Raw genomic sequence first — 26,584 nt, forward strand, 5'->3', positions numbered from 1 at the left:
TAAATAAAAAGCTACTATCCCTCTCCATCCCGGCTGGGCTAGGTGGGAGTTGTGACTCAGGAGACAACCCTTAATACATTTTATTTGTATGTAGTTATCTCCCTACCCAAAGCAAGGCTTGAACTCGGGATACAGCGATCAAGAGTCACGCGCTCTACAGGCTGAGCCAGGCAGGTGCCCTGTAAAAGCTTTGGTTCCTTAAAAGAAGATCCTTTGCATGGTTCTGGGGAAGCCCCTGCCACTGGAGCTCAGGATCGTTCTCCTCTTAGCAGAAGGGAGGCACCTGCGCAGTGAGAGAGGAAGGCTGCAGAGAGCAGGTGCTTGAAAGCCACCCCTCCTGCCTCACTCTAGCTTTGTCCCTGCGCTGATTATTGCTTTATTACTGTTTTCAGTCAGATATAATTCCGGCATTTTCTACAATCTTGATCTTTTCACTGAGACCAGATTCTTGCACAAAGATTTGTATGTAAAATGATTATGTACCCACTAGAATACATTCCCCGGCAATTAGCACGTTTAAGATGCAGCTCATAACACTCCTTCTGCACATTCCTCATTTATTACTTCTGAAAATGTTTTGTGATTTTTTTTTTCTTTTGGCGAATGTGTTTACAAATCCAATAACAATCCTCATTTAGAGTTGCAAAACACGAAGCCATTTTGAACTCAGACAGATGGCAGCTAAATGAACTTTAATTAAAGAATGAGTGCTTTGAATCAAATCACTTTAAAAAAGTACAGTACACTGAGATTCTGGAGAGGTTGCATAAACAGCATCTGGGTTCTTCTGCAGGAAGCAGGCCTGCTTGCGGAGAACTAGGAAGGCATCCCCAGCGGATCTGGGCTGGGCTGGGCTGGCACTGGGCACCGTGGGCAAAGCGAGGGGGCGGGCGGCCAGCGGGCAGTAACGCGTCCTCCGCCCAGAGCGCAGAGCTCCTAAGACAGGAGGTGAAACCGACACAGGCCACCTCTTGGTTCAAAGGCTTTGCCTTGGGTGTGGGGGTGGGGTCCCCCATTCTGCTTTCGTGCACTGAGGTCAGCCCGAGGCACGGGGCTTTGCTGCATAACCCGATTAATTGCACGCGCCCGCACAGCAGGAGTGGAAGCAGACAGATGGCTGACGCTCCGCGAGCCGCCGCGCCGGGGTTCCCGGGCCCGCGCCGGGCGCCCCGCCTCCCGCTCAGCCGCCCGCCGGGCAGGAGCCACTTCCGGCCGTGGCCGCGGGTCTGGGCGGGGGCGGGGGCCCGTCTCTAGGCGACCGAGAGGCGCCAGCCGGCCCAGGCGCGCTGCGGGGGCGCGGGGGGAGACCGGTGCCCGGGCGGAAGCCGCTCCTGCTCGGCGGCCGCGCTGGAGAAGGAAGGGGACGGACAGTGGGGTGAGAGGCAGGGGCGGGGGCGGAGAGGGAAGAGCCGGGACCGCCCCGCCGGCCGGGAGGTTTGCACTCTGCGCGGTGGCGGTGGGAGGCGCGGGGCAGGAAAAGCACCCGAGGCGCCTAATCCGGGAGACGGGATTAGATGGGGAGGATGGCCCCCAGGGGCAGGGTGTGAAGGCAAGGTGGCAGCTGCCAGGTTGTCCTCGATTTCATAGTTTCTGGCTCGAGGGCGCTGGTGAATGGGGGGTGGGAGGGGAGGGTGCTCCTGCCCTGATCCTGGTGACTTTAAAGGGGCGGGGGTCTGAGGGTGGAGAGTTGAACGCCCTGGTGGGGCCCGGGGACACTGCGAAGTGGCGGCGGCAGCCGCCAGAGGAATAGTTTGGGCACGGCCTGCCAACCTTGTGGCTTCTGGCTTCTTGCATCTTTTCAGAAGGAAGCAGAGTCCGGAAGGCTGGGACGGGGCCTTCCCTCCTGCCCTGGGCACCTCGCTGACCCCGTGGGTTGGCAGAAGCTTCTGGCCTGTGTTGACCGTGTAATTAGCTGACTCAGGTCAGTTCCTCCAAGTCAGAGGCCTGGTTCTGGCCCTTGGCTAGACACTGCGGTCACCCTGACCCTTCCATGCCCCAGCGCTCCTGTCCAATTGACTCCCAAGTCCTGTTGGCTGACCTCCTTGTTAGCCTCCACCTGGCTGGAACCTCTTCCTGTAAGGACTACAGGAGCCTCCCACGTGCTCTCCCGGCTTCTCCCCCCCCAACCCGTGGGCCCCCCCCCTCCAAGCAGCCTGGGCCAGAGCCCCAGGACCTTCCACACCGCCAGTTAGAAAAGGGATGCAGGCCGGCCCCAGGGTGCACAGCTCTGCTCCACTCACCCCTTCGGCCTGCTTCCATGTGCAGGGCCCCGCTTGGGGAGTGTCCCCAGGAATGCCTGGTTTCACCTCCAGCCACACGTTGTTCCTGGAACACCCAAGGTCCTGCTTGTGCCGTTGGCACAAGGGGCTCTCCCAGAACACGGTCCTGCGCTGCAAGTCCCGCTCTGCTTTGCCAACCGCAGCCGCGCTCTCAGCATCAAGGATGATTCTTGACTCAGAGTCAGAGAAGGCCGCCCTGCCTTGGTGCTCCCAGGGCACCCTGCCTTTCCCATCAGCCCCCCCCCCCCCCCCCCCCCCCCCCCCCGGGCCCAGGGCCAGGCCCTTGCGACGCCCCCCGGCCCCCACCTTCTGCCTCCAATCTTACCCCGTCCTTCACAGTCCCACCTGCCACCAAAGTGGCCTTTCAGAGATAGCTGTGACACACCCCTCGGCTGCTGGCTGCTCAGACGCCCTGAGGGCCATCAGAAGTCCACCGCAGCCCTCCAGGTCCAACCCAGAGCCCCTTTGCCCAGGTGCCTTCTCTGCAGCCACGGAGAGTCCGGCTTGATCCTACTTCACACTTTGGACTTCACCTCCTCCTGGAGCCACGGCAGCCCCTTGCCACTTTGTGCCCCCCAACCCCGGACCCCGCACTCACAGGCCAGGGAGTCGGTCTGGCACTTTGCCTCCCACAACCCTCATCCGGAGGTCACCCGGTCCCAGGAGCACAGAAATGAGTGAAATGTGTCCCTAGCCGCCAGGGCCTGGTGCTTAGGGCCACCGCCTCTGCTTTGGCAAAAGAAGGGGGACCTTGGCATGGTGTCTGAGCCCGGTTTCCTGACCTCCCCTCAGCGACAGCTGCAGCCGTAATTCCACCTGAGACTCGGCAAAAGTTACCAGCGAGGGAAAAAATTTTTTTTTTTTTTTTTACTTATTTAAAAAGGCCTTGGTGGCAGGAATATAGTGTAAAAATCATTGGAAAAACTAAAAGGCATCGATACATATCCGAATATACACTTTGTACATAAATTACATTTCCTTTAGTCTTTCTGAGTGAGGTCCTGATTCAGCACTGAGGTCTAGTAATTCAGAGGTCCCGGAAGCTGCACGTTCAGGCCGGCATAGTCCACCATGTACATCGGCCATTGCTAGAGAAAGGGGGACAAATGGCCTGGGGTTAGGACTCCAGGTGACCCAGAAAGAACACCAGACCATTTAGCTCTGCTTTCTGAAGGGCTTCCTCAGATGCTATTCATTTGGAGACAGCTTGATGGTCCAGACAGCTGCTGAGACCCGTCCAAGGTCATGTAATTCACCAGCGGCCATGGAGCCCGGGCTGGGGCCTTCTGACTCACTCCCACCCAGGGGCCAGAGGCTATTCATCTTACCAACGGGAACTGAGGGTTTGCTCGGAGCACATGGTCACCCCCATAAACTCAGCCCCCTCCAGGCCTTATGCCAAAGAGCCAGTCCTACATCTTAGAGGTGGGAAGAGCTGGTGAACTTCCGGAGGTACCCCTAGGTGAAGAGAAAGGTACAGCCTGCAGCCTGAACTTCGGGGTTTTCCAGGTTTAAAGGGAGGCACAGTTGGGGCACCTGAGGGGCTCAGACGGTTAAGCGTCTGACTCTTGGTTTCGGCTCAGGTCATGATCTCAGTTTTGTGGGTTTGAGTCTCGTGTCAGGCTCTGCGCTGTTCAGTGCAGAGCCTGCTTGGGATTCTCGCTCTCCAGCAGCCCCCTCCTGCCTTCGTCCTTTCCCTCTTTGGGCTCTCAAAATGAAACTTAAAAAAAAAAGAGGGAAGCACAGTCCAAGGATAAAGAAATTTCCAAGTCATTTTCAAACACGTTCCAATATTCTCCCTGTTGGACTCAGGACTTCCAAGCTAGTGTTTTGAAGTCTGAAAGAACTCTCGAGTGTGTGTGTCCCTAATGAGGCTGACCGCAGTGAGGCCACAGTCAATCAGCCCCTGCCCCTTGTTTTCCTCCTCCACGCGCTGTGGCTAACACTTACAACCTCAGGGGGCTGTGGTGAGGCCCGAGCATGCGCTGTGAGCACAGAGATTAACCTAGCATCTACTAGGTCCGCTCTGGCCCCGTCCAGGGGAGGCCCCCACCCCTTCCCTGGGCCTTGCACCTGCCCAGTGGGGGTGTGACTTCCTGTGGAGGAGGGGGAGGATGTGTGAGCAGCCAGTGACGGGGTCGGACTATCTCGTGGGCAGACCTGGCAGACACATCTGCCACCCCGAGGCTGCGGAGCCCCACTCAGACCCAGCGCTTCCCTGTGCCCCAAACCCACGTCCCAGAGTAGACGGCCCTGCCCCAGCGCGGGGCGGAGGCCAAAGAGCAGGGTGGGCAGGTCCGGATCTGTGCAACTTTACCACGAGTGAGATCTGGTTGGTAGATGCCACGGACTCTGGGTTCGAGGACGAGGAGGAGGAAGAGGAGGAGGAGGAGGAGAAGGAGTTCCCTTCCGAGACCCGCTTTCTCTTGCGCTTGGGAACGCTGCTGTCTTTGGCTGGTGGGAGAAAAGGCTGCTGACACCGGATGCTGTGGGGCTGCTCTGTCTCGGCTTTGGCCCCTGGCCCCTCGGGAGACGGCCTTTGTTTTCATGTTTCAAGTCACCCTCTCTGCGTTCAAGGCTCCAGAGCCCCCAGACAAGCCCCGTCCCCGCGGCCAAGGCCCCTCTCTGCCGCCTCCTTCCTTAACCAGGCCCCATAGCCCGGGGGCTCACCTGCCTGCCTTTGCCAACACGAGAGCCTCACCCCCCCTCGCCCCCCCAGGTGGGGCTCCTGGCGGGCTGGGTTCAGGCCCAGGCCCTCTTTCTCCTGTTCCCAGACCATCCAGCCTGGGGGGTCTGGTGTCCCCACAACTCCTGCCTCGGGCCCTGGAGAAAGTCACTCCGTGACCTTGGGCCTTCACTGCCTTGCCAGTGAACCGAAAGATCCTGGAGGGTTGCTGGGAGCTTCCCGTGGCTGGCATGCCTGGGCCCCCAGAAATCCTTGGCAACCGAGAACAGGTATCATGTTGGTACTGTTAACTGTGGGCGGGTGAGGGCCCTGACCTGATAACGCCGTGCCACGTGACGGGTCACAAGTACCACGGGTGGACAGGCAGTGACCCCGTGCAAAGAGACTCTGGCTTACCGTCAGAAGTCCTAAATTCAAATTCCATCACCGCCATTACTAGCTGTGGGACGCTGGGCAAACTGACTGACCTCTCCGGGCCAAATGGAGAAAAAACAATGTGGCCTGAGACTCCCAGGAGATTATGTGTCTGCAAGAGCCCAGTACCCAGCCTGACACAAAGCAAGACTCGGCAGGTGTTGTGCTGAATTAAATTGATACGAATCTCCTGAGACCTCGAACACGGATGCGCACCTGTGTGCTACACAGCAGGGTTTGGTGCTTGCCCGAGTGGCCAGGTCACTGAGTAGAAACCAGAAGGGTCATAATAACACAGCATGAGGGCAAGCTGGGCCTACAAGGGGGCTGTTCGTGCAACTGGTGAAGAAATACCAGAGCCTGGGGGCCTGTGACATGGCATAAATAGACACCCGGGGAACAGAAGACTCTAGGGGCGGAAAGAACCCTGGGAATGGGTGGGAGAAAAGGGATTTTGGAGGCTCCACCAGAAAATGAAGGCAGACGTGCTGGCCCAGGGCGGTGGCCAACTCAGCGTCACTGTAAGATGGTAAAGAGGGCCAAGGTGGGGGGTGGGGGGAAGGCAGACGCAGGTCATGGCTCCCATCCTCTGAGCATCTGTCCCAAAGTCTCCTCCTGAGGCCTCTGAAGGGTCATCTGCATCTCTGCTTTCAACCTAGAGACAGTTCCCAAGCCCATCACCTCCTTGCCCGCGAATCTAGGGTCACGCCTGGCCCCTGTGATCGGCACAGGATAGAGGGGGTTTCTGGTGGGGCTGTGCCACCGTAGGCCATGGAGTTCCAAGGGGACCTGGACCCACCTGGAATGGGGGCCAGGATGGGGGCCCATCAGTGTCCCCACTGAGCCTTGGCCGGGGCCTGCGGTCAGATGGATTGTCCCGGCACCAGGTTCGCGGTGGCCACCAACTCCCCATGTGGCCCTGCCAAGCCCCCTTCCCTCTCTGGGCCTCAGTTTCCCAGCTGCACAATGTGGCTGGGACTAGATCAGTGCTTCTGAATCAGCGGCACGCCTCCCAGTCCCCCAGGGGGACCTGGTCCCCAGTCCTTTGGTGCGTCTTGTCAAGCAGAACCCTCATACCAGACTGTCTCCCAGCTTCCTGTGAACCCCAGGGTTCTAGGAGACAGTGGCTCCCCCTAATGGTCACACTCATCGGCCCTCTCCTCCCCAGGTGGCTTCCGTGATCCCATGTGACACCCTCTCCTCCCAGGCCCAGCCTGCCCTCCTGGTCTCCAGCTGATCTGACACGCTCAGCCATGCTGTGGCAAGGGCCCCTGGGGACATACTGGGCAGGGGGCACAACATGCTCTCTACATGGCCAGCCACCCGCTGCAGGCCACCTGGACCAGATCTGCCCACAGACTCTGGTCCCCGAGAGGCAGAGAGGTGGCTCCATCGGCATCCGCCTTACCTGGCACCTTGGCGTCATTGCAGATTTCTGCAAAAGGCCTGAAAACAAAAGAAACGAGGTGGCAGTTAGAAAAGACGTTTCCCCTTGTCCTTCCCAGCTGCTCCCTGAAGGCGGGCGACCTCTCTCATGAGATGCCGCTGCCACCGCTGGAGAGCCAGGCAAGTGAGACCCAGATGAAGATGGCGAGTGCCCCCCAGGGCAGGGTCCTGCCAGGCCAGTCGCCCCTCAGAGCCTGGAGTCCTTGTCTAGACACCGAGGGCGTTGCCTGAGCAAGGGACCGGGAACGTGTGCCTAGATTAATAGAAGTGAATATTTGTCGTGGTATTTGTTTTTATATCTCTTAGTTTTTAGCTTATTGGTTGGTTATTTTATTTTTAGCGCTATTATTTTTTCTCTCTTTTTTCAAGAATGAAAAAAGTGTGGGGCATCTGGGTGGCTCAGTCAGTTAAGCGTCTGACTTCGGCTCAGGTCATGATCTCACGGTTCGTGGGCTCAAGCCCCACGTCAGGCTCTGCGCTGACAGCTTGGGGCCCAGAGCCTGCTTCGGATTCTGTGTCTCCCTTTCACTTTGCCCCTCCTCTGCTCGCACTGTCTCTCTCAAAAATAAATTATAAACCTTGAACAAAATTTTAAGAAATCAAAACTAAAAACGACTATAAGGACCTATGGTAAAATATGGACAGTAGTTATCTCTGGATGATGGGAGCACTAAATAACCATATTTTCTAAATAACTGAAATGGGTAAAAATTAACGGTATAGTCAGAAAAAATCAAATTTAAGTTTTAGAAATAAATGAACGGTTGTGAATGCGGAGGTTGTGTTTCCATAGGAAAGGGTTGGAGTTGGGACACCTGGTGGTCTGTGGCCCCGTCTCCCTCAATTCTTATGTGGGACCCAAATCCCCAGTGCGATGGCATTAGAAGGCAGGGCCTTTGGGAGCACTGAGGTCACGAGGGGGAAGCCCTCAGGAATGGGGTTGGTGCCCTAATAAAACAGGCCCCAGAGAGCTCCCTTCCCCACTTCCAGCATGTGAGGACACGTGTGAGGGCACAGGGAGAAGACGGTTACCTAGAAACTAGGAAGTGCGTCCTCACCAGACCCTGAATCTGCTACCACCTTGATCCTGGACTTCCCAGCCTCCAGAACTGTAAGAAGTAAACATCTGTTGCTTATAAGCCGTCTGGTCTGTAGTACTGTTACAATGGCCTTGATTGGAGTGAGATATCTGGGTCTGCACCCCAGCTCACCCGCCGTGACTTACACTGGCCCCTTCCCGGCTCTGGGTGTCAGTTTCCTCATTTTTTTTTTTTTTTTAATTTTTAATCTTTAAAAATTTTTAAATGTTTTTTATTTATTTCTGAGAGAGAGAGAGAGACAGCGTGAGCAGGGGAGGGTCAGAGAGAGAGGGAGTCACAGACTGAAACAGGCTCCAGGCTCTGAGCTGTCAGCACAGAGCCCGACGTGGGGCTCGATCCCACGAACTGCGAGATCGTGACCTGAGCCGAAGTCAGACGCTCAACCGACTGAGCCACCTGGGCGCCCCTCAGTTTCCTCATCTTTAAGACGAGGGTGTTGAGCCCCCCGGGCAGCTCAGTTGGTTAAGCATCCGACTCCTGGTTTTGGCTCAGATCATGATTCCATGCAAATCGAGTCCCACACTGGGCTCTGTGCTGTCTGCACAGAGCCTGTTTGGGACTCTTCTCTCCCTCTTTCTCTCTCTCAAAATAAATAAATAAATTTAAAAGGAAAAAAGAAGGGGCGCCTGGGTGGCTTAGTCGGTTAAGTGTCCGACTTTCGCTTGGGTCATGATCTCGCGGTTCGTGGGTTCGAGCCCCGCGTCGGGCTCTGTGCTGACTGCCAGCTCAGAGCCTGGAGCCTGTTTCAGTCTGTGACTCCCTCTCTCTCTGACCCTCCCCTGCTCACGCTGTCTCTCTCTCTCTCTCCTAGAAATAAATAAAACATTAAAAAAATAAAAATAAAAGGAAAAAAGAAGATGAGAGCCCGTCTCCTGGATTCTGTGCAGGTGAGAAGCACCTGTCTGTCTGTCTGTCTGTCTGTCTGTCTGTCTCTGGGCTCCTGGCCAGGCCTGCTTGGGGGGTTTCCCCGCCGGATCCCAGCAGGCCCTTCTCCCATGGCTGTGGCCTGGCTGCCGGGAGCACTCACTGCAGCTGGTTGATGATGACCATGCGGACATGCTCCCGGGCCTTGAGGATCTTCTCCAGCCGGTGGATGTCGTACGTGTTGGGGTTCCGGAAAGGGATGTCATCGGGCAGGCCTGTGACCTCGACGGCATCGGGGCTGTCCCGGATCAGTTTGTAAGGGACCAGCACAGGCCGGTTCAGGCCCAGGGCCTCACCTAGAAGACAGGGCAGGTCAGCGCAAGGGGGAGGTATCCCCTTTTAGGGGCCGAGCCCTCTAGGGAGGGGGCTGGATGCCACTGTGCTAGAGAGTTTAAACATTGATACACACACTTGTTTCTTTGTTTTTTTAATCCTTTAAACATCGATACACATACTTGTTTCTTTATTTTTTAATCCTAGCACAAAACTAAAAGTCCAATACCGGGTGCTGACAATAAAATGTAGTTTCGGGGCGCCTGGGTGGTTCAGTCGGTAGAGTGGCCGACTCTTGATTTTGGCTCATGTCATGATCTCATGGTCAGTGAGTGGGAGCCCGGTGTCGGGCTCTGCGCAGACAGCGTGGAGCCTGCTTGGGATCCTCTCTCTTTCCCTCTCTCTGCTCCTCCCCTGCTCATGCTCGAGCTCACTTATTCTCTCCCTCTCTCTCCTCTCTCTTGGAGGGATCAGCTCTCGGTGGCCATGGGCAGGGGGCCAGGCTGGCTGTAGACGGAGGAGGGGCTGCCAGGGAAGGGGGGCCCCACAGACCCCTACCCCCGCGGGCCCTGCTCCCGACGCACTGACCGTATTTCTCATTGAAGAGCTCCTTCACCTGCTCGCGGAGGATCACCTTCTCCCCTAGTCTGTTGGCGTCATCTTCATCTACAAGAGGAAGACATGGGGCTGTGAAGGGCGGCACGGGTGGGCTCTGGATGGGCTCCTGTGTGGCATCCCAGACCCTCACCTGCTGGGGCTGTCGAGCCAGGCCCCGACTGAGTTCAGTATGAGGCAGCCTGTTCCCGGCCTCATTGCCTATCAATCCATCCACCCCACCCTCAGTGAACAGCTTCCTATGGTCGCGTCAGGCATGGGGAGGCAGTGAACCTCCCTGGAGGAACTCAAAGCCTACTGGGGGTGGTACACACTCACAGCCCCACCCACAAATGCGACAAGAGGCACAGGGTGGGAGTTGGGGTACTCACTGCCCCCAACCCCTGTCTGCAAGTCCAGGGAGGCCCAACAGATCCTGAGTCCAAGGCTTGGAGGGAGACAGGCACGATGTGGGAGCATGGGGGCACACACTCCCCCTACCCAGGGCCCAGGGCAGCCCTTCTTGGGCACCTGCTGTTGGACTCTCGGCTCCCATCGCCCCTGTCCTTGGTCTAAAGGAGCAGCGGGTCAGATGAGCCCAGAGACAGGGCCTGGGCTGCGCAGAGGGCCGTGAGGAGTGGGGGAGAGGAAGGGTGTGGGTGGGCTGGAAAGGTCCTGGGGCAGAGCAGCCTGCCAGCTTGTGCCCCGAGGCTGGGGTAGGGCTAGAGTTTCCAGACAGGGTGCTCCAGAGCAGGCTGGGCTGGGGTGTGTGTGTGTGTGTGTGTGTGTGTGTGTGTGTGTGTGTGCAGAGAAGCAGGCAGGGAGCCAGGTGTGTGTGTGTGTGTGTGTGTTTGTGTGTGTGTGTGAGAGAGAGAGACAGAGAGAGACAGAGAGAGACAGAGTGCAGGGAAGCAGGCAGGGAGCCAGGGCCCGGGAAATGTGGGGCAGAGCAGACAAAATGGGCTCATGGAGGAAAACAACTCCTGTTTTCATCTGGAAAATTTCACAGAACAATGTTCCGCTTAGGAGGCCAACCCAGCACCTGCAGCTGGTGTGCGCCTGGCTCTGCACCCCCTGCCCTCCACTCCCCACCCTGGCCCGGGGGGGTGGGGCGGGGCACCCACATGGCCTGGCACTGCTTGATGCCCCTTCTTCCCGGGGGCCTCCTGATTGCCAGCTGTGCCTTGTGTGGTGGCCGTCATGGCCGCAGTCATGGCCACGCTCCTGACTCTGGAACTAGACCTGTCATATCCTGGAGTTCCCGCACACGTCTCTCTAGCCACGACTAACTGGCCCCCCGGGTGCCCCTGACACGCTGCAGTAGTCAGCACCCCCAGAGAACGTCCCCATCCTGTGTCCCCATCTCCAGGAGCGATGGCCCCATCTGTCACACCAAGACCGAACCCAGCCCCACTTAGAGCCTCCTTCCTCCCACATTCCCCAACATGGCTCTTCTAGATGGTCTTCAGGACCCCACACTGGCAAGAATCGACCTGATCCTTCTCCAGGTCCTGAGTGGACAACCTGGCCGAGTCCTGGGCCCAAGGGCCACCCACAGCCTGCAGGGAGGCTGCAGGTGCTTCCCATCTGTCCCTTGGCCACTGGGGATTCCTGTGGTGGCCAGGATTCTGCACAGGACAGGGAAGGATGGGTGTTCGACACTCTGCTGGCAGCCTGCCTGGACATGATCACAGCCACCCCTCGCCATAGCTAAGGACACAGAGGCTCAGACAGGTTAAGTAACTTCCCAAGGCCGCACAGCTTCTAAGGGCCAGCAATAGTCCATCTGTCTGACCAAGAGACCTGGGTTCCCTGAAATCTGTTTCCCTCTCTGCAGAAAGAAGGGTTGACCGTTAGGGTGTTTCCTCTAAATCTCCCATCTTATCAGCTCACAATCCCATCTGGGGCCGGGGGCAGGGCAGACACAGCTGGCTGGATTGAAAGGGAGCGCAGGGCACCTCAAAGACGAGCCCAGTAAGCTGGGGTCCTGTGGCTGTGGCCGTCTCTGGTGCATACAGGTGTCTCATCTACCCTGCCTCGGCCTCAAGGCTCCAATGGCTACGTGGATGGAGAGAGACACACACAGGACAGGCCTGAGCCTCACACGGCCCTCACCCTGACAGAGGCCACGCCAGCTCCCGGAAGGGCACAGAACCTGAAGCCACAAACCTGGACTTCTGGCAACCCTGGCATGTCGGGGTCATGTGCTGTCCCCTCTCGGTGTTTCTGCTCAGTCTCAACAGAGTATTTGTCTTGGACAAATATTTCACAAGCACCATCCTGTCTGGGTGTGGGGCTGCCCCTGGGCATCTAGCAGCCTACGAAAACAGCCCTGGTCCCAGGCAGGGATGGTAAAGGAAGCTTGGTGACCCACTGGCCTTGATCACTATTGGTGCAAGGCTTGTGGGACCACACGGGGAAATCCTAACCCCGCTGAGAATCAGGGAGGGCTTCACAGAGGTGGTGACCACTGCACCTCCCAAGGCCGCTTGGGCTGCAGCCTCATGTGTGTGCTGGGGCTCTAGGCTTCTTGTGAGTGCTCAGCGCACATGAGTGCTTGGTGGGGAGAGCACCCCCAAACCAGGCTGCGGCTAACAGGGAAGAGCGACACCAGGGGTTAGCCAAGAGGAGGCACACTCGGGTCCTGGGCAGAAACTGGAAATGGTGGGGCCAGTGAAATGACAGGGCAGTGAGACCTGGGCCGTCTGGGGGGCGCTGGTGGCACTGGGAAGTGTCCCGGATGCCTCTGGACATGGTGGGACCCCACTTCTGCCGTATAACAACCACATCCTGTGTGCACACCCCCGGGCCCAATTCTCCGCTTGGCGCCAGGCCTCAGCAAGGGTGCCCCTTGGCTTCTCCCACCTCTTTGTTCTTATTATTTTCATTACAATTTATTATTAATATATTATTAATTACAATTTATATTAATTTATTGCTTTAAATATTTTATTTTCAATTTTGGGGGGAGCAGGGAGAGGGAGACAGGGGATCTGAAGCAGGCTCCATGCGGACAACACAGGGCCGGACGCGGGGCTTGAACTCTCAAACTGAGAGATGATGACCTGAGCCGAAGTCTGGTGCTTAACTGACTGAGCCACCCAGGCACCTTTGGTTTTTTTGTTTTGTTTTGTTTTTTAAAAATATATTTTTGGGGGGTTATCTGGATGGCTTAGTCAGTTGAGCTTCTGACTCTTGATCTCAGCTCAGGTCTTGATCTCAGGGTTGTGAGTTCAAGCCCCACCCTGGGCGTGGAGCCTACAACAAAAAAATACTTGTTTTCATTTAATTTGGTGGAAGGGAGTTCCATTTTTCTTAAAGGATACAAATTTGAATGCAACAAGGGAGGGCGTTCCTGCCCTTCTGGGTGCTCAGAGGAATGGGAGGGGGCCGCCAAGGCGAGCCACAGGAGGAGACGCCCCTGCTCCAGCCCTGGGGGTGGGGGTGAGGGGCGGGGAAGCCATGCTCCCTGCTGGCCTGCTTGGCCCAGCGGACCAGCCCAGTAGCTCTCCGGGTAGGCCTCGGGTAGGTCCCGAGATCGCTTCCTGACAGCCAGGCTCCTGCCACCCCGGGCATATGCTCACCATCTGGAGAGGGCGCGGCGGGTCACCAGGGACTTCCCCAAGAGCTGCCGTGGGTGCAGGGACCTGTCACTCCCAGTCTGGTCTGCTTGTGGACAGAACAAAGACCAGGAAACTGCCTCAGAGAACACAGGGTGGGGCGGAGAACACAGGGTGGGGCGGAGAACACAGTCACCAGGGCCAGAAACCCAGTGGTCCGGGAGTTCAGAGTGTTGACTGACACCCGACTGCTTGGGTTCAAATCCTGCCTTTGGTACTATTAGCTCGTGACCTTGAACAATTCTCTGAACATCTGGATTTCTTGTGTCGCTACCACAACAGGGGGAAACCGTGTGGAGCTGCCCTGAGAATGAAGTGGGGGCACGATGCCCGGGCCCGGCACGGCCCGCGGGCTGGTTTTACTGTTTGGAAGCCTGAGTCAGCAGAGCTATGCTATGGGGACCTGCCTGAGCTCCCCCAAGCCCAGGCTGGCTATCAAAGACACCGATGGCTGCAAATAATTCCAGAAAGTTCTCCATTTGGAGATGTCACAGGTGGAGTGTGTACGCTCAATGTACCTGCTTGAGGGGGCGCCTGGGTGGCTCCGTCGGTTGAGCATCTCGGTTCATGAGTAAAGGGCCCTGCATCGGGCTCTGTGCTGACAGTGCAGAGCATGCTTGCAATTCTCTCCTTCTTTGTCTCCCTCCCCCCAAACACATAAGTAAATAAACAAACATTTAAAAATATATACCTGATTATGCCTGTATGCAGCAGGGAGGAAGAGGGTCCCCAGGCTGGTGATGGTGGTGGGGGGCGGGGTGTCCCTGCCTCAGCAGACTGTGAACCAATCTTTTTATTTTATTTTTTTTGTCTTTGAGACAGAGCGTGTGGGGGGGAGGGGCAGAGAGAGGGAGATACAGAATCTGATACAGGCTCCAGGCTCTGAGCTGTCAGCACACAACCCAACGTGGGGCTCCAACCCACGAACCGCGAGATCATGACCTGAGCCGAAGTCTGACGCTGAGCCGAAGTCTGACGCTTAACCGACTGAGCCACCCATGCGCCCCAAGGCAATCTTGATTCTACCCCTAATGTGATGTGTTTGGAAAGTCACTCAACCTCTCTGCACCTATTTCCACATAGCTCAGATGGGCATCCCCGCCTGCCCGGAGGGTCCAGCGGTATCACATATAAAAACGTTTAAGGCCTCGCACCATCAGAGTCAGGTTGTGGCTGACATTACTAGTAGATCAATGTTTCTTTCTTTCTAATTTTTTAAAATGTTTTATTTATTCTTAAGAGAGAGACACACACAGAGCATGAGTGGGTAAGGGGCAGAGCGAGAGAGAGGGACACACAGAATCCGAAGCAGCTACAGGCTCTGAGCTGCCAGCACAGAGCCTGATGCAGGCCTTGAACTCACAAGCCCTGAGATCATGACCTGAGCTGAAGTTGGACGCCCAACCGACTGAGCCCCTCAGGCACCCCAAAGGATCACTGTTTCAATTATCCTGCAGTCTCAGGGAATTAAACTTTACATAAGTGGTTTTCCCAGATAATGGATGTTTATTTTCTTAAGTCCCTTGGCTTGGCTGTACCCATCAGGGGCAAGCCGGTGGGGGCAGGGCGGGGAGGAGGCGGGGTCCCCTTGGGGGTCTGTCAGGCCAGAAAGTGCTAATGCACCAGCCCAGCAGCAGAGCGTCCCCTGGGGGCATTTTTGCCCCCTCTTCCGGCTCATTCCAGAGCTTACTGGCCTCCTCTCCCTCCCTCCCGTCTGCCCCAGGAGCTCTCATCTGGTATTTCTAATCTGCTGTCTGTTAGCCGGAGGATTAACTGAATTTTGCCTGAGGGAAGAAAGCAGCCAAGCTTATTAAATCACAGCCAGGCTCGTACACAACTCTAAAGCAGTCGGCTCGGGGCAAAGTGCAAGAACACTTAAACGGCTGTGTCCTCTCTCTACTAGTTTGTGGTCCAAGGCCCAGACTAGTGACTGTAAACAGTCAATCCTGATCCCAAGAGGGCAACGAGGAGGGGCCCGCAGCAAGGGGGGGCAGACAGGAGGTGGGGAGCAAGGGAGAACGATTTCCCCTTCCCTCCTCCTAGCTCTTCCGTGGGACCCTCCTTTCTGCCAGGCCCGGGCTCTGGGCTGGGCGATCCCAGGCAGACTCCAGAGAACAGAGGGCACCTTGGCCACGGGGAGTGGGGGGAGAGGGGGCACCTTGGCCGGTGCCTCGCACGTCCCCCATCCGCCGGGATGGGGGGTGGGGTCAGGCTCCTGATCTCACACACCCAAGAGGAATTGTTTCCCCGTGTGAAAGGAAACAGGTTCAAGGGCGCCAATGGCACTCTTCTTCACAGGAAAACCACGGAAGCAGCCCAGGTGGCCTAGGAGAGCAGAGCAGGTGAATCCATCGTGGTGCAGGCACCCGACGGACTCCCCACGGAGCAGTGAAAACAAAGGAGCACAGCCTCACATTTCAGGGTTCTGTTACATAAGGTCAAGTGAAAAGAGCAAGTCCAGACTTGATACATGAGAACATGCCTCGCTTATAAAAGCGAAAAGCAAGCGAGATGAAACAATTCTGGTTTAGGCAAACGTTGCATGCAAGGAAGCCATCTATGAAGTCACTTTGTGGGGGGCACCTGGGTGGCTCCGTCGGTTAAACATCCAATTCTGGCTCAAGTCATGATCTTATTTATAGTTTGTGAGTTCAAGCCCCGCGTTAGGCTCTGTGCTGACAGCTCAGAGCCTGGAGCCTACTTCAGATTCTGTGTGTGCGTGCGCGTGCGCTTGTCTGTCTCTCTCTCTCTCTCCACCCCTTCCCCACTTGCACTCTGTGTCTCTCTCAAAAACAAATATTTAAAAAAACTATTTAAAAAATCGACTTGTGGGGCGCCTGGGTGGCTCAGTCAGTTGGGTGCCTGACTTCGGCTCAGGTCATGATCTCACGGTTCGTGGGTTCGAGCCCCGCGTCAGGCTCTGTGCTGACAGTTCAGAGCCTGGATCCTGTTTCAGATTCTGTATCTCCCTCTCTCTCTGACCTTCCCCTGCTCACGCTGTCTCTCTCTCTCTCTCTCTCTCAGAAATAAATAAAACATTAAAAAAAATGAATAAAGTCGACTTGTGAGCAATAACTGTATCATGAGGAAGAAGAGCCACAAAAGATATTTTTGGGGAATTTGAATACGGAGTGTATAGTAAATGATAGGGAGTTATTACACTTCCAAGTGTTGTAACAGCACCGTGGATGTGTAAAAGAACATTCTGAGATGTGGGAGGCATGTGCTGTATTTAGGCACAAACGAGTCAAGATGTCTGCAACTCTTTTCGAGTGGAGAAAGAAACAGAGACAGACATAATTGGGGCAGGGTCTCGGGGGAGGAGAGGGAGGGAGGAAGGGAAGGAAACATGGCAAAATGTTAAGAAATACTGAATCCAGAGAAAGGATATACTATTATAATACACTCATTACACTATTCTTTCTCTTTTTTTCCCCGCATTTTTGAAACTTTAGAGGAAATAACAAGAGAACGACAAACACAGGCGCACCCTGGAGATACTGTGGGTTCTGTTCCAGACCACTGCAATCAAACAAGTCAAATGAACGTTTGGTTTCCTACTGCATACAAACCTTATGTTTACACTATACCGTAGTCTATGAAGTGTGCAATAATAGCATTAGCTCTAAAAAAACCAATGGACACGTCTTAATTAAAAAATATTTTAGGAGCGCCTGGGTGGCTCAGTCGGCTTAGTGTCTGACTTCGGCTCAGGTCACGATCTCATGGTTCGTGGGTTTGAACCCTGCGTTGGATTTTGCATGGATGGCGTGGAGCCTGCTTTTTAATTTTTTTTATTTCAAAGAATTTTTTTATGTTTATTTATTTTTGAGAGAGTGACAGAGCGTGAGCAGGGGAGGGACAGAGAGAGAGGGAGACACGGTATCTGGAGCAGGCTCCAGGCTCTGAGCTGTTAGCAAAGCCTGACTCAGGGCTTGAACCCATAAGCCATGTGACCACAACCTGAGCTGAAGTCGGACACTTAACTGAGTCACTCAGGTGCCTTGAGGAGCCTGCTTTGAATTCTCTGTCCCCCACCCCCTCCCAAGCCCCCCCCCCACGTCTCTCTGCCCCTCCCCTGCTCACCCTCTCCCTCTCTCAAAAATAAACATTAAAAAGTTTTTTAAATTAGTTTAAAAAATACTTTATTGTTTTATAGTCCCCTTTTTTTCCTTCAGTGCAAAAAAGGAGGTTTTACTAAAGCACAGGGACAGGAAAGCACAGGGACAGGATTCATGGGCAAAAAGAGCTTTTTTTTTTTTTTTTTTAAGGAATCCCCACACCCAACATGGGGCTTGAACTCACAACTCCAAGATCAAGAGCTGCACACTCCACCAACGGAACCAGCCAGGTGCCTCAAAGACTTTACTGCTAAAAACCACTAACCATCCTCTGAGCTTCCAGCAAGCCATCACCACTGATGACAGATCACCACAGCAAAGGTAATAAAGAAAACGTCTGAAATACCACATGAATGACCAAAATGTGACACAGAGACACAACGTGAGCAAATGCCATTGGAAGGAGGGTGCTGACGAACTTGCCTGACACGGGGCTGCCCCAAACCGTCAATGTGCAAAATGTGCAGTTTCTGCAAAGTGCAATAAAATAAGGCGTGACTGTATACAGTCGTTCCCCTCGCCCGATCCTTGGGGGTTACTTTCCAGGCCCCCCAGTGCCTGCCTGAAACCGTGGATAGTACTGAACCTTGTATACTTGAGAGGTTCTTCCCTATACACACATACCTATTATACAGTTTAATTAATTAATTATTTACCATTTATTTACTTCTGAAGACAGAGTGTGAGCAGGGGAGGGACACAGAGAGAGGGAGTCACAGAATTCAAAGTAGGCTGCAGGCTCTGAGCTGGCTGTCAGCACAGAGCCCGATGCGGGGCTCGAACTCACGAACCGCGAGATCATGATCCGAGCGGAAGTCAGACGCTTAACCGACTGAGCGACCCAGGCACCCCGATAAAGTTTAATTTATAAATGAGGCACAGTAAGAGGTGAACAATAATGATAAAATAGAACTGCAACAATATACTGCAACAAAAGTCGTGTGAATGTGCTCTCTCACCCTATTTTAGGGCACTGTACTCCCCCTTCCTGCGAGGATATGAGATGATAAAATGCCTCCGCAGGAAGAGGAGGTGAGATGAGTGATGGAGGCGCTATGATGTGGCGTGGGGCTACTATAGACCATCTGACGATCTATCAGGACAGTCCTCTGTTTCTGGACCACAGCTGACCGCGGGTGGCCCAAATGTGGAAAATGAAATCGCGGATAAGGGGGGACGGCTGTATTTGTTCTGGGGAGAGAGAAAGGCAGGATGAGGGGGCGGGAGGGGGGGCATGTTACTGGTACTGTTTGAATCCTTGGCTGGTGGTGGGCTCATGAGGTTCACTGTAGTATTTATTAACAAGTAGACACATGAGCAGGAACACGAATGAAAATGCAAACAAATGAGTGCTATGTGCAATGTCGTATCCTAAACTGGATTCGGGGACATATGAAACAGTGGAGAAACTCATGAAATCTAAATATAAAGCTTACGGTTTAGTTAATTGTACTGTACAGATCAATGTGAATTTCTTAGTTTTGACGAAGGTACGTGGGGGGCGCCTAGGTGGCTCAGGCGGTTGGGTGTCTGACTCTGGATTTCAGCTCAGGTCATGATCTCACGGTTCGTGGGATGGAGCCCCACGTCGGACTCTGTGCTGACAGTTAGCTCAGAGCCTGGAGCCTGCTTCAGATTCTGTGTCTCCCTCTCTCTCTGCCCCTCCCCTGCTCACACTGTCTCTCTCTCAGAAATAAATTAAAGCAAAACATTAAAAATGTAAAAAAAAAATAATAAATTAATTCAAGTAAAAAAAGATGCCCCTCCTGCAGGTCTACGGCTTGAACCTATCAGCCAGGCTTAGCAGAGAGAGAACCGAGTTTTCTCACGGGGGTTCATCAGGACAGGCAATCCTGGGGCCATTGGGCCCCTCCGGAGGGAAGTCACATCCTTCTCTCCTGTACCTTCCTCTGACTTCCCAGCCGCACCGACGGGGCGGGGACAGCCCTGACCCAAGGCCAGCCACGCCCCAGGCTGAACTGTGGCCACGCCCAGCCAGGCCCGGAAGGCCATGCACGCCTTAGTGCCTAATGAGCAGGACCAGAGTCTCTTTCCTCCTGGGAAAGGCAGATTTGGGCAGTTGAGGCACAGGCAGGGGCTCAGAGAAACACCCGGGGGCGGGGGGCCGATTTCGAGGACACACTCCGAGGCTGATACAACAGCAGCCCAATCTACAGCCAGACATGAGGCCGCTCGCTCCCTGTTGGCGGAGCCTGCCGTCTGTTTTCATAGGTCTGCTTGTGATTGAAACCCCAGTGCCTACGATTATGCCCCAAACCACAGATACTCAGTAAAGACTTGCTAGAGAACTCAGGCTCTTGCGTGCCGGGTACTGTTCCTTAGAGCTTTGCATGGATCCGTTCGCTTAAGCCTTCCAACAAACCTCTGTGAGTACATCCATTTTACAGATGCAGAAACTGAGGCACAGAGAGGAAGCAAGTTGGCCCAGGGGACATGGCAAGTGCGTGGGCGCTGGGATTTACCCAGACTTCTGTGTCCAAACGCTAGGCTTATGATCATGCTGACTCCTTCTTAGAACCTGGTTTCTAAACATCGGGGGGTGGGGAGCGGGGAGAGCGGGTCCTTGTACACTGTCCACACTGCCGTCCTTTCTCTGCATTGCTGCACCTGCAACCCCCACACCCATGTTTCCACCTACTGCCTGGAGCACCTCCAACTCTGCACACCCCCAAACAGCCTCGCAGCCGTCCCTCCTCTCGGGGCTTCAGGGCTTCAGGCCCCCGCCTTCCACCTGCTTGCTCAAACCTGGGCTGCCTCTAACCCCACAGCAGGCTGAACAGCGGCCCCAGGCTGTCCACGTCCCTGGCCCCCAGAGCCCGTGACTCTGTTCCTTTATGTGCCAGGAGACACTGGCTGCTGTGATTGAGGTAAAGCTCTTGAGGTGGGGAGGGTATCCTGCATTATTCGTAAGCACAAGAGACCTTATAAGGAGGTAGGAAGGTCAAAGGCAGGAGCTGGGCCAAGAGGAGCCCTGAAGCTGGAGGAGGGGCCACAAGCTGAGGAATGCGGGCGGTTTCTAGAAGCTGGGAAAGAGGAGGCAGAGTTCTGCCCTCAGAGCCTGCTGATACCTGACCTGAGCCCTTTAAGACTCCTTTGGGGGTCGGGGGGTGGGGGCGGACGCCTGGGTGGCTCAGTCGGTTAAGCGGCCAGGCGACTCTTGGTTTCGGCTCAGGTCATGATCTCACAGTTACTGAGTTCGAGCCCCTCGTTGGGCTGTGCGCTGACAGCTCCGAGCCTCCTATAGTCCTCCAGAGGGGGCCACTGGGGAGCCATCACTGCTCAGGCCCTGACCTCATCTCTGGGCCCTGTGGAGTCTTCATGGCCACAAGGGGAGAAGGTTCTGCCCTGGGGAGAAACGGGGTTTTCCACCCCGCCCCGGGGCTGCCACCCCCTCCTGGTTCCCCTTAGTCTGGCCAAACTCCTTATCTCACTGACCCACAAAGGACGACTGAAGGGCACCAAGGGCCACAGCCCTGTGACTCGCCTCCCTCCTGATGATGTTATTCTGTTGTAGGGCTTTAAATACTGGCAGCAAGCTTGTGACTCCCCAGCTGATACTTCAAGTTCAACTGCTCCTTTTGGATCCAGTGCATCCAAATGCACTCCAGACTCAACACGGCACAAACCAAGTGCCTGATACTCGACCCCCGCACCCCTCCCCACCCCTGCCGACTCCTTCTGCACCCGTCGCCTCTCGGCTACTTCTGAGGTCAAACGGGACTCCAGCAAATTCTGTTGGCTTTAGCTACCAACTAGGCCTGGAGCTGACTTCCCACTGTCCTCACCACTCCCGCCAGGGGCGCCACCCCTGGGTTGTGACTTCCACCTCCCTCTGTCTCTTCCTGCTTCTAGCCTGTCTGTCCTCACCCAGCAGCCAGAGGGACTCAGTTCAGTCCTAAATTGGATTCTGTCTCTCCCCTGCTCAGAGAGCAGGCCCCAGTGAACTGGCTCACAGTGAACTGAGCAGAAGTCGATGTTCTCATCCAGCCTCACATCATCTGCCGCCTCTCCCCACTTCCACCCTCATCTCCTACCTTATTCCTCCGGCACCCTGGCAGGTGACCCCAGGACCTTTGCAATTTTCCTCTCTGCCTGCGCTGCTCTTCCCTAGGCCCCTGGCCCATGACAGCCTGCTCTGAGTATTACTCAAAGGCCCTCCCTGACCACCACCTCGCTCATGTCATAACCCCCTAAAAATAAACACCACCTCTCCCATCTGCTTCCCTGCTTCTCCTGAGCAAGCATCGAATGTACTTTACATTTTGTGCGTTATTCTCTGCATCCACACCAGAAGGTCAGCTCCATGAGGCAGGGCTTTTTTTTTTTTTTTTTTACTTGGTGTTGCTCAAAAGCCTAGCACCAGCCCACAGACACCCTGGAACCGCTCACGGACAAAGTAATACATCTGGGCTCCCAAAGGGGACTGTCGTGGTCCCCCGTGCCTGGGGTCTTCAGAAGGTTAGGGCTGCATGTCCCCTACCCCCACCTCCCACCAGGAGGCCTCTTGTCACCGGATCCCTCCCCAGGAGGTTGGAAAGATGGAGCCCACCCAACCATACGCGGGGAGCTTAGTGCCTCGCCCCCACTCTCGTGGCTCAAAGATGCATTTATCAGCCAGCGAGAAACTTCTGTTCGCTTGTGGTGCCCGTTGATCCTTCGAGCCCATGTCCTTCCAGCCCAAATAAAGGTGCTGGTTGTTCCTGTGAGCTCAGGTGGTCCCAGCCACGAAACTGGTTTCAGTGTGGTTCTCTGGAATGCTGCAGAAGGGTCCAAAGCACCACCCCCACTGCTCCCTTCTGTCGATCCCTAAGTCTAAGGACCTCTGGGAACCGTGGGGTCCCCCTCGCTAACTGGCAGGGCTCGGCGAGCACAGGGCGGGGACCACTAGCCAAGCCAGGGGCAGGATGGTGCTGCAGGGACCCAGCTGGGTGCCCGCAGGCCTCCAGAGGTGACCGCGTTCAGCCACCCACCATGTGGCCCTGCCTGGAAGAAAGGAGGCAGGGTGCCAAGGCTGGGCCCGCAGCCACGCATCTGCCCGCAGGGGCCCCCCCGCGCCCCGCCCCGCAGATGCCAGAGCTTCCAGGGAAAGCAGAAGGGAGATCGTTACTGGAGCCTAATTAACAAAGAAAAGCAGAGATAATTAAGTGGAGAAACATGTGGCTGGCGCTGGAGACGTGATATCTTTAGAAACTCGAGAAAGGATGGTTTTATTTTGAGCTCTCAAGAGCTGACAGCATTGGAAGGGTGGGGAGGGGGCGGGGCCAGAGGAAATGACCCTCGGAGCTGGAGCTGGTGTCCCTTCTCTGTGTGACCTGGAGGTCCAGAGACTGGAAGTTAACTTGTCCAAGATCATGCAGCTCAGAAGGGGTGGAACCTTCCTGAGGGCCCAGAAGGGGACTTGTCACTGCCCCTGCTTACTAGTCCCCTTCCCCCCCATCCTATGCTGAGATCAACCCCTGCTGGCATCCAGGCCCCCCCTCATCCAGGAAGCCATCCACACAGCACCTGCTGAGTGACAGGAGACCCCACAGAGAGACCTAGCAGGGGCCCTGGAGGGGTGGGGACAATGAGAAGCAATGCCATTCCCTGCCCGGTCCCCCCTGCCACCAGGACCTCAGCCCTCTGCTTGAGAAGCCCCACACCCACGGCCGAGCTTCTCAAACAGGGCCTCAGGGCTTGCTGGGGAAGCAAAGCGGGTTAAGCGTGATTATTTTCCTCAGCAGAATCTTACCGAACACAGTTCCTTAATTTAAAACTAATTTTCAGGGGTGCCTGGGTGGCTCAGTCAGTGAAGCGTCTGATTCTTGATTTTGGCTCAGGTCACGATCTGAGGGTTTGTAGGTTTGAGCCCCTCGATTCTCCATCCCCTTCTCTCTCTATCCCTCCCCTGCTCATGCTCTTTTTCTCTCTCTCCTTCTCGAAAACAAAACAAAACAAAATCCCACTAATTTTCAGTGGAGAATTTAGGGTGCAGTCTCAGGGACTTCTGAGATAAAGCTGCCCCCCTGCCCCGAACTTCGGCTCTGCCCCCGGGGGTGCTCTGGCACCCGCCCCAGGGACCTCAGTGGGAGAGCCTGCCAAGGCTGGGTCTGCAGGGTTGAGGCCACACTGCAAAGCCAGCCCTCGAGGCCCTCCCCGCTCCGCTTGGCCGGCCTCTCTGCCTCGTCACCTGCCGCACACGACTCCCATCCCTGTCCCGGAGGGCCCTGGTGTGGCACCTTCCCGCTTCACAAGTAGAGAAACTGAGGCCCAGGCAGGCAAAGCTGACTTGCTGGAGTCACAGCAGAGCTCGGCAGCTCTGCTCTGTCACCGGGACCCAGAGCCCCTGCTCTGGGGGTGGGCACTGGGGGGGGGTGCACACCTGCTTCTCGGCCCCTGGCTGCTCATGGGAGAGTTCCCTGGAGCTGGGGGGGACTGGGGTCGGGGGAGAACCAGAGGAGGGCGCGGGCCTGGGTCCTCAGGGAACTGGGGTGCTCGCCCAGGAGGGAGCCAGGGGCCGGGGGCTGGTTTTGTACTCGGCTGGGGGTTACCGTGTGGTTTCCAAACACCGGAGTGGGGCTCTTGGGGAGCCCGGGAGCTGGGAGGCCCCGGGAAGCATGGAGTGGAGGTGGGTGAGGAGGGCCCTCTGCGCCCTTCCAGGGTCTAAATGCCAGGACTTCCCTTTCTCCAGGCTGGCAGGAGCAGCTCACACCCAGGCAGGTCCAGCTGGGAAAGCCAGTCTGCCCTCCCCAGCAGCACACCCGCGGGAAGTAGTCTCTCTGCTGAGTGGCTGCTCAACTGCCACTCAAACGCCTCCAGTGACAGGGAACTCACTACCCAACAATATTTTTTTTGACACTGCTATTCGAGAAAAGTTCTAGAATGTTATTTTCTTGACCTCTCTGGTGTTGCCCAGAAGGACCCCGCTCTCAGCTCTTCCTACCAGCAAATTCCTCCGCCTCCTTTCCCTGGGCTACGCCTCCCTCTCTTCACAAGCTCTCTTCCTTTGAGGCCCTTTAGAAGTCAGTACGCCCCGGGGGCGCCTGGGTGGCTTAGTAGGTTAAGCATCCGACTTTCACTTAGGTCATGATCTCGCGGTTCGTGGGTTTGAGCCCCACGTCGGCTCTGTGCTGACTGCCAGCTCAGAGCCTGGAGCCTGTTTCAGTCTGTGACTCCCTCTCTCTCTGACCCTCCCCTGCTCACGCTGTCTCTCTCTCTCTCTCCTAGAAATAAAAAAAAAAAGAAGTCAGTACGCCCCGTGGGCCCTCTCTGCTAACTGCCTCCCTCATACAGATCGTGCCTGGCCCCATCGCCAGCCGGCTCTTAAAGCACCTATCGGGTCCCACCAAGCGCCCATTTGCGCCTGAATGTCTCACGGGCCCAAAGACCCAGCCTCAGGCATAGGTACCTCCATCATCATCATCATCATCACCATCAATATCATCATCGCCCTTCTGGAGCTTTCCACCTGTCCTCCTTCCCACATGGCTGCCACCTCTAGATCCCAGCACCACCCCTCTCTGGGTCCAGCAGCCAGCCCCCTGGGGTCAGCCTCCGCAACCCTCCCTGGCTCAGGTGCTCCTGGTTTGCCTTCTCCAATCCACCCCTGGTGGGTGGAAGCGTGGTTACCATGGTAACCGTAAGACAAGGGACCTCGGATCCTATCATTTCACTGAAAAGAAAAACAAAAACAAAACCCCGAAAGGCCTCCGATGCTACAAGAAAAAGCTTGAGTCACCAGCAAAGTTTGGGTCCAGGCCTTTTATAATTCTGGCTTCAGTCTTTTACCCTCCTCCCACTGCCCCAAACCCCTGCGCAGGCTCCAGAAGGGCACAGGCCTGGGACCGACTCCGGCCCCGTGCTCACCCAGGCTGCCTCTCGCAGCCTCAGTGTGCTCAGCTGCGAAATGGGAATGACAACAGCATCTGCCTGGCAGGCTTGTAAACTGCACGTGCGGGCGCCCAGCAGACGTCAGACACAGGCACCTCCCAGCTCTCTGCCTCTGCGGGTGCCACCCCCTCGATCTGGAATTCCGGCTCCTTTGTCCACCTGGGGACTGTCAGCCCTCCAGGAAGAACTTCCCTGGCTCCAGGTGGAGTAGCCTTGAGGCGAGGGACTAGGACTCCAAGGCGGGAAGGCTGGTATTTGCCTGCAGGTGGCGCTGAACTCACGGATGGCGTCCAGGGTGGAGGACACCCACACTCTGCTCCCGTCCTATTTCCTGGGGATCAACCCACATGCAGACATGCCTTCCCAGCCCTCGATCTGCTATCCTTCCTCAGGCCGCGTCTAAACCTCCTGGTCACCCACAGTGGCAGCCCCTCCACGCTGCCCACATCAGGATGGACGTGACCACCCCTTCCCAGCTAGCCCTTGCCTCTAGGACCTGGCTCCACCAGTCTTTCCTCCCCACAGGGACCCAGAGCCCCAGCCCCCATCACCTCCCTGTCCCCCTGGGAGGAGTCGGCAGGGGCTCCCGCACAAGCTCTCAGCCCCCCTCTTCCCCATCCTGTTTGGGGGTAGGTGTGTCCCTCGCTCTTCTCTCCTCCTCCCCCCTTTCATTCACTTCTCTTAAAATCACGCTGTGACTATTCCTACCTCTAAACCCCACTCCAGCAGATCCGCCCCATCTCTCTTCTGGCCCTCAAGGGTCATCTGTCCCCGGCGCCACCCATTTCTCTGCTCTCTTGCCCCCCACCCCCCAGCTGCTACTCCACTCAGGTCCCCTCCCCGGAACTGCTCTTAACTGCACTGTCCTTGACATCTGGGGGTTGCTTCCCCACGGCCTAGTCTCAGGTCTCCCATACTCGACGTTGCATGCGGCATCTGGCCCAGGCGGTCACTCTCCAAGTTCCTCACTTGGCTTCTGGCCACCTGTCTCTCCTCATCTCTCCAACCCCTACGTGTGGGAGGGCCAGAGCTCCCCTTTTGACCCCTTCCAGTTGCCCACAGTCTCCCCGCTGTGATCTGGTTTCATGATTACGTTACAGGCAAAATGGCTCCCACTTGCATGTCTCCAGCAAGATCCTCTCTGGTTTGTAGATCTGCCTGTCCAACACAGCCACGTGGATGTCACACTTGCCTGACACTCAGACCCTGACCCCTCTTGCCCTCTAGCTGCTCAGGA

The 26,584-nt window shown here is 55.9% G+C and overlaps 1 protein-coding gene and 1 long non-coding RNA gene across 5 annotated transcripts in view; one reads left to right on the top strand and one right to left on the bottom strand.

The window, feature by feature from the left end:
• The first annotated feature begins 1,257 nt into the window (after positions 1 to 1,257).
• On the top strand, positions 1,258 to 2,989 carry LOC120247354. Its single transcript, XR_005532278.1, has 3 exons — positions 1,258 to 1,375; positions 1,803 to 1,921; positions 2,619 to 2,989. It is a non-coding gene; the product is annotated as an uncharacterized LOC120247354 (long non-coding RNA).
• A 129-nt stretch (positions 2,990 to 3,118) lies between these two features.
• The window catches only part of GTF2IRD1 (GTF2I repeat domain containing 1), a 105,923-nt gene continuing 82,457 nt past the window's right edge, over positions 3,119 to 26,584 (bottom strand). For 3 of the 4 annotated variants that reach the window (XM_039255214.1, XM_039255212.1, XM_039255211.1), the window contains 4 exons: positions 9,711 to 9,788; positions 8,953 to 9,145; positions 6,788 to 6,825; positions 3,870 to 4,733 (listed from right to left, as the gene is read on the bottom strand). In XM_039255214.1, coding sequence (XP_039111145.1) covers positions 4,423 to 4,733; positions 6,788 to 6,825; positions 8,953 to 9,145; positions 9,711 to 9,788 — 620 coding nt within the window. In that variant the 3' untranslated portion in view covers positions 3,870 to 4,422. Of the gene's footprint in view, positions 3,368 to 3,869; positions 4,734 to 6,787; positions 6,826 to 8,952; positions 9,146 to 9,710; positions 9,789 to 26,584 lie in introns of those variants that run through there. The other variant, XM_039255215.1, reaches the window with a different exon arrangement.

This window comes from Hyaena hyaena, unplaced genomic scaffold (assembly GCF_003009895.1).
Source record: "Hyaena hyaena isolate Hyena2069 unplaced genomic scaffold, ASM300989v1 scaffold_514, whole genome shotgun sequence".
Lineage (NCBI taxonomy): Eukaryota > Metazoa > Chordata > Mammalia > Carnivora > Hyaenidae > Hyaena > Hyaena hyaena.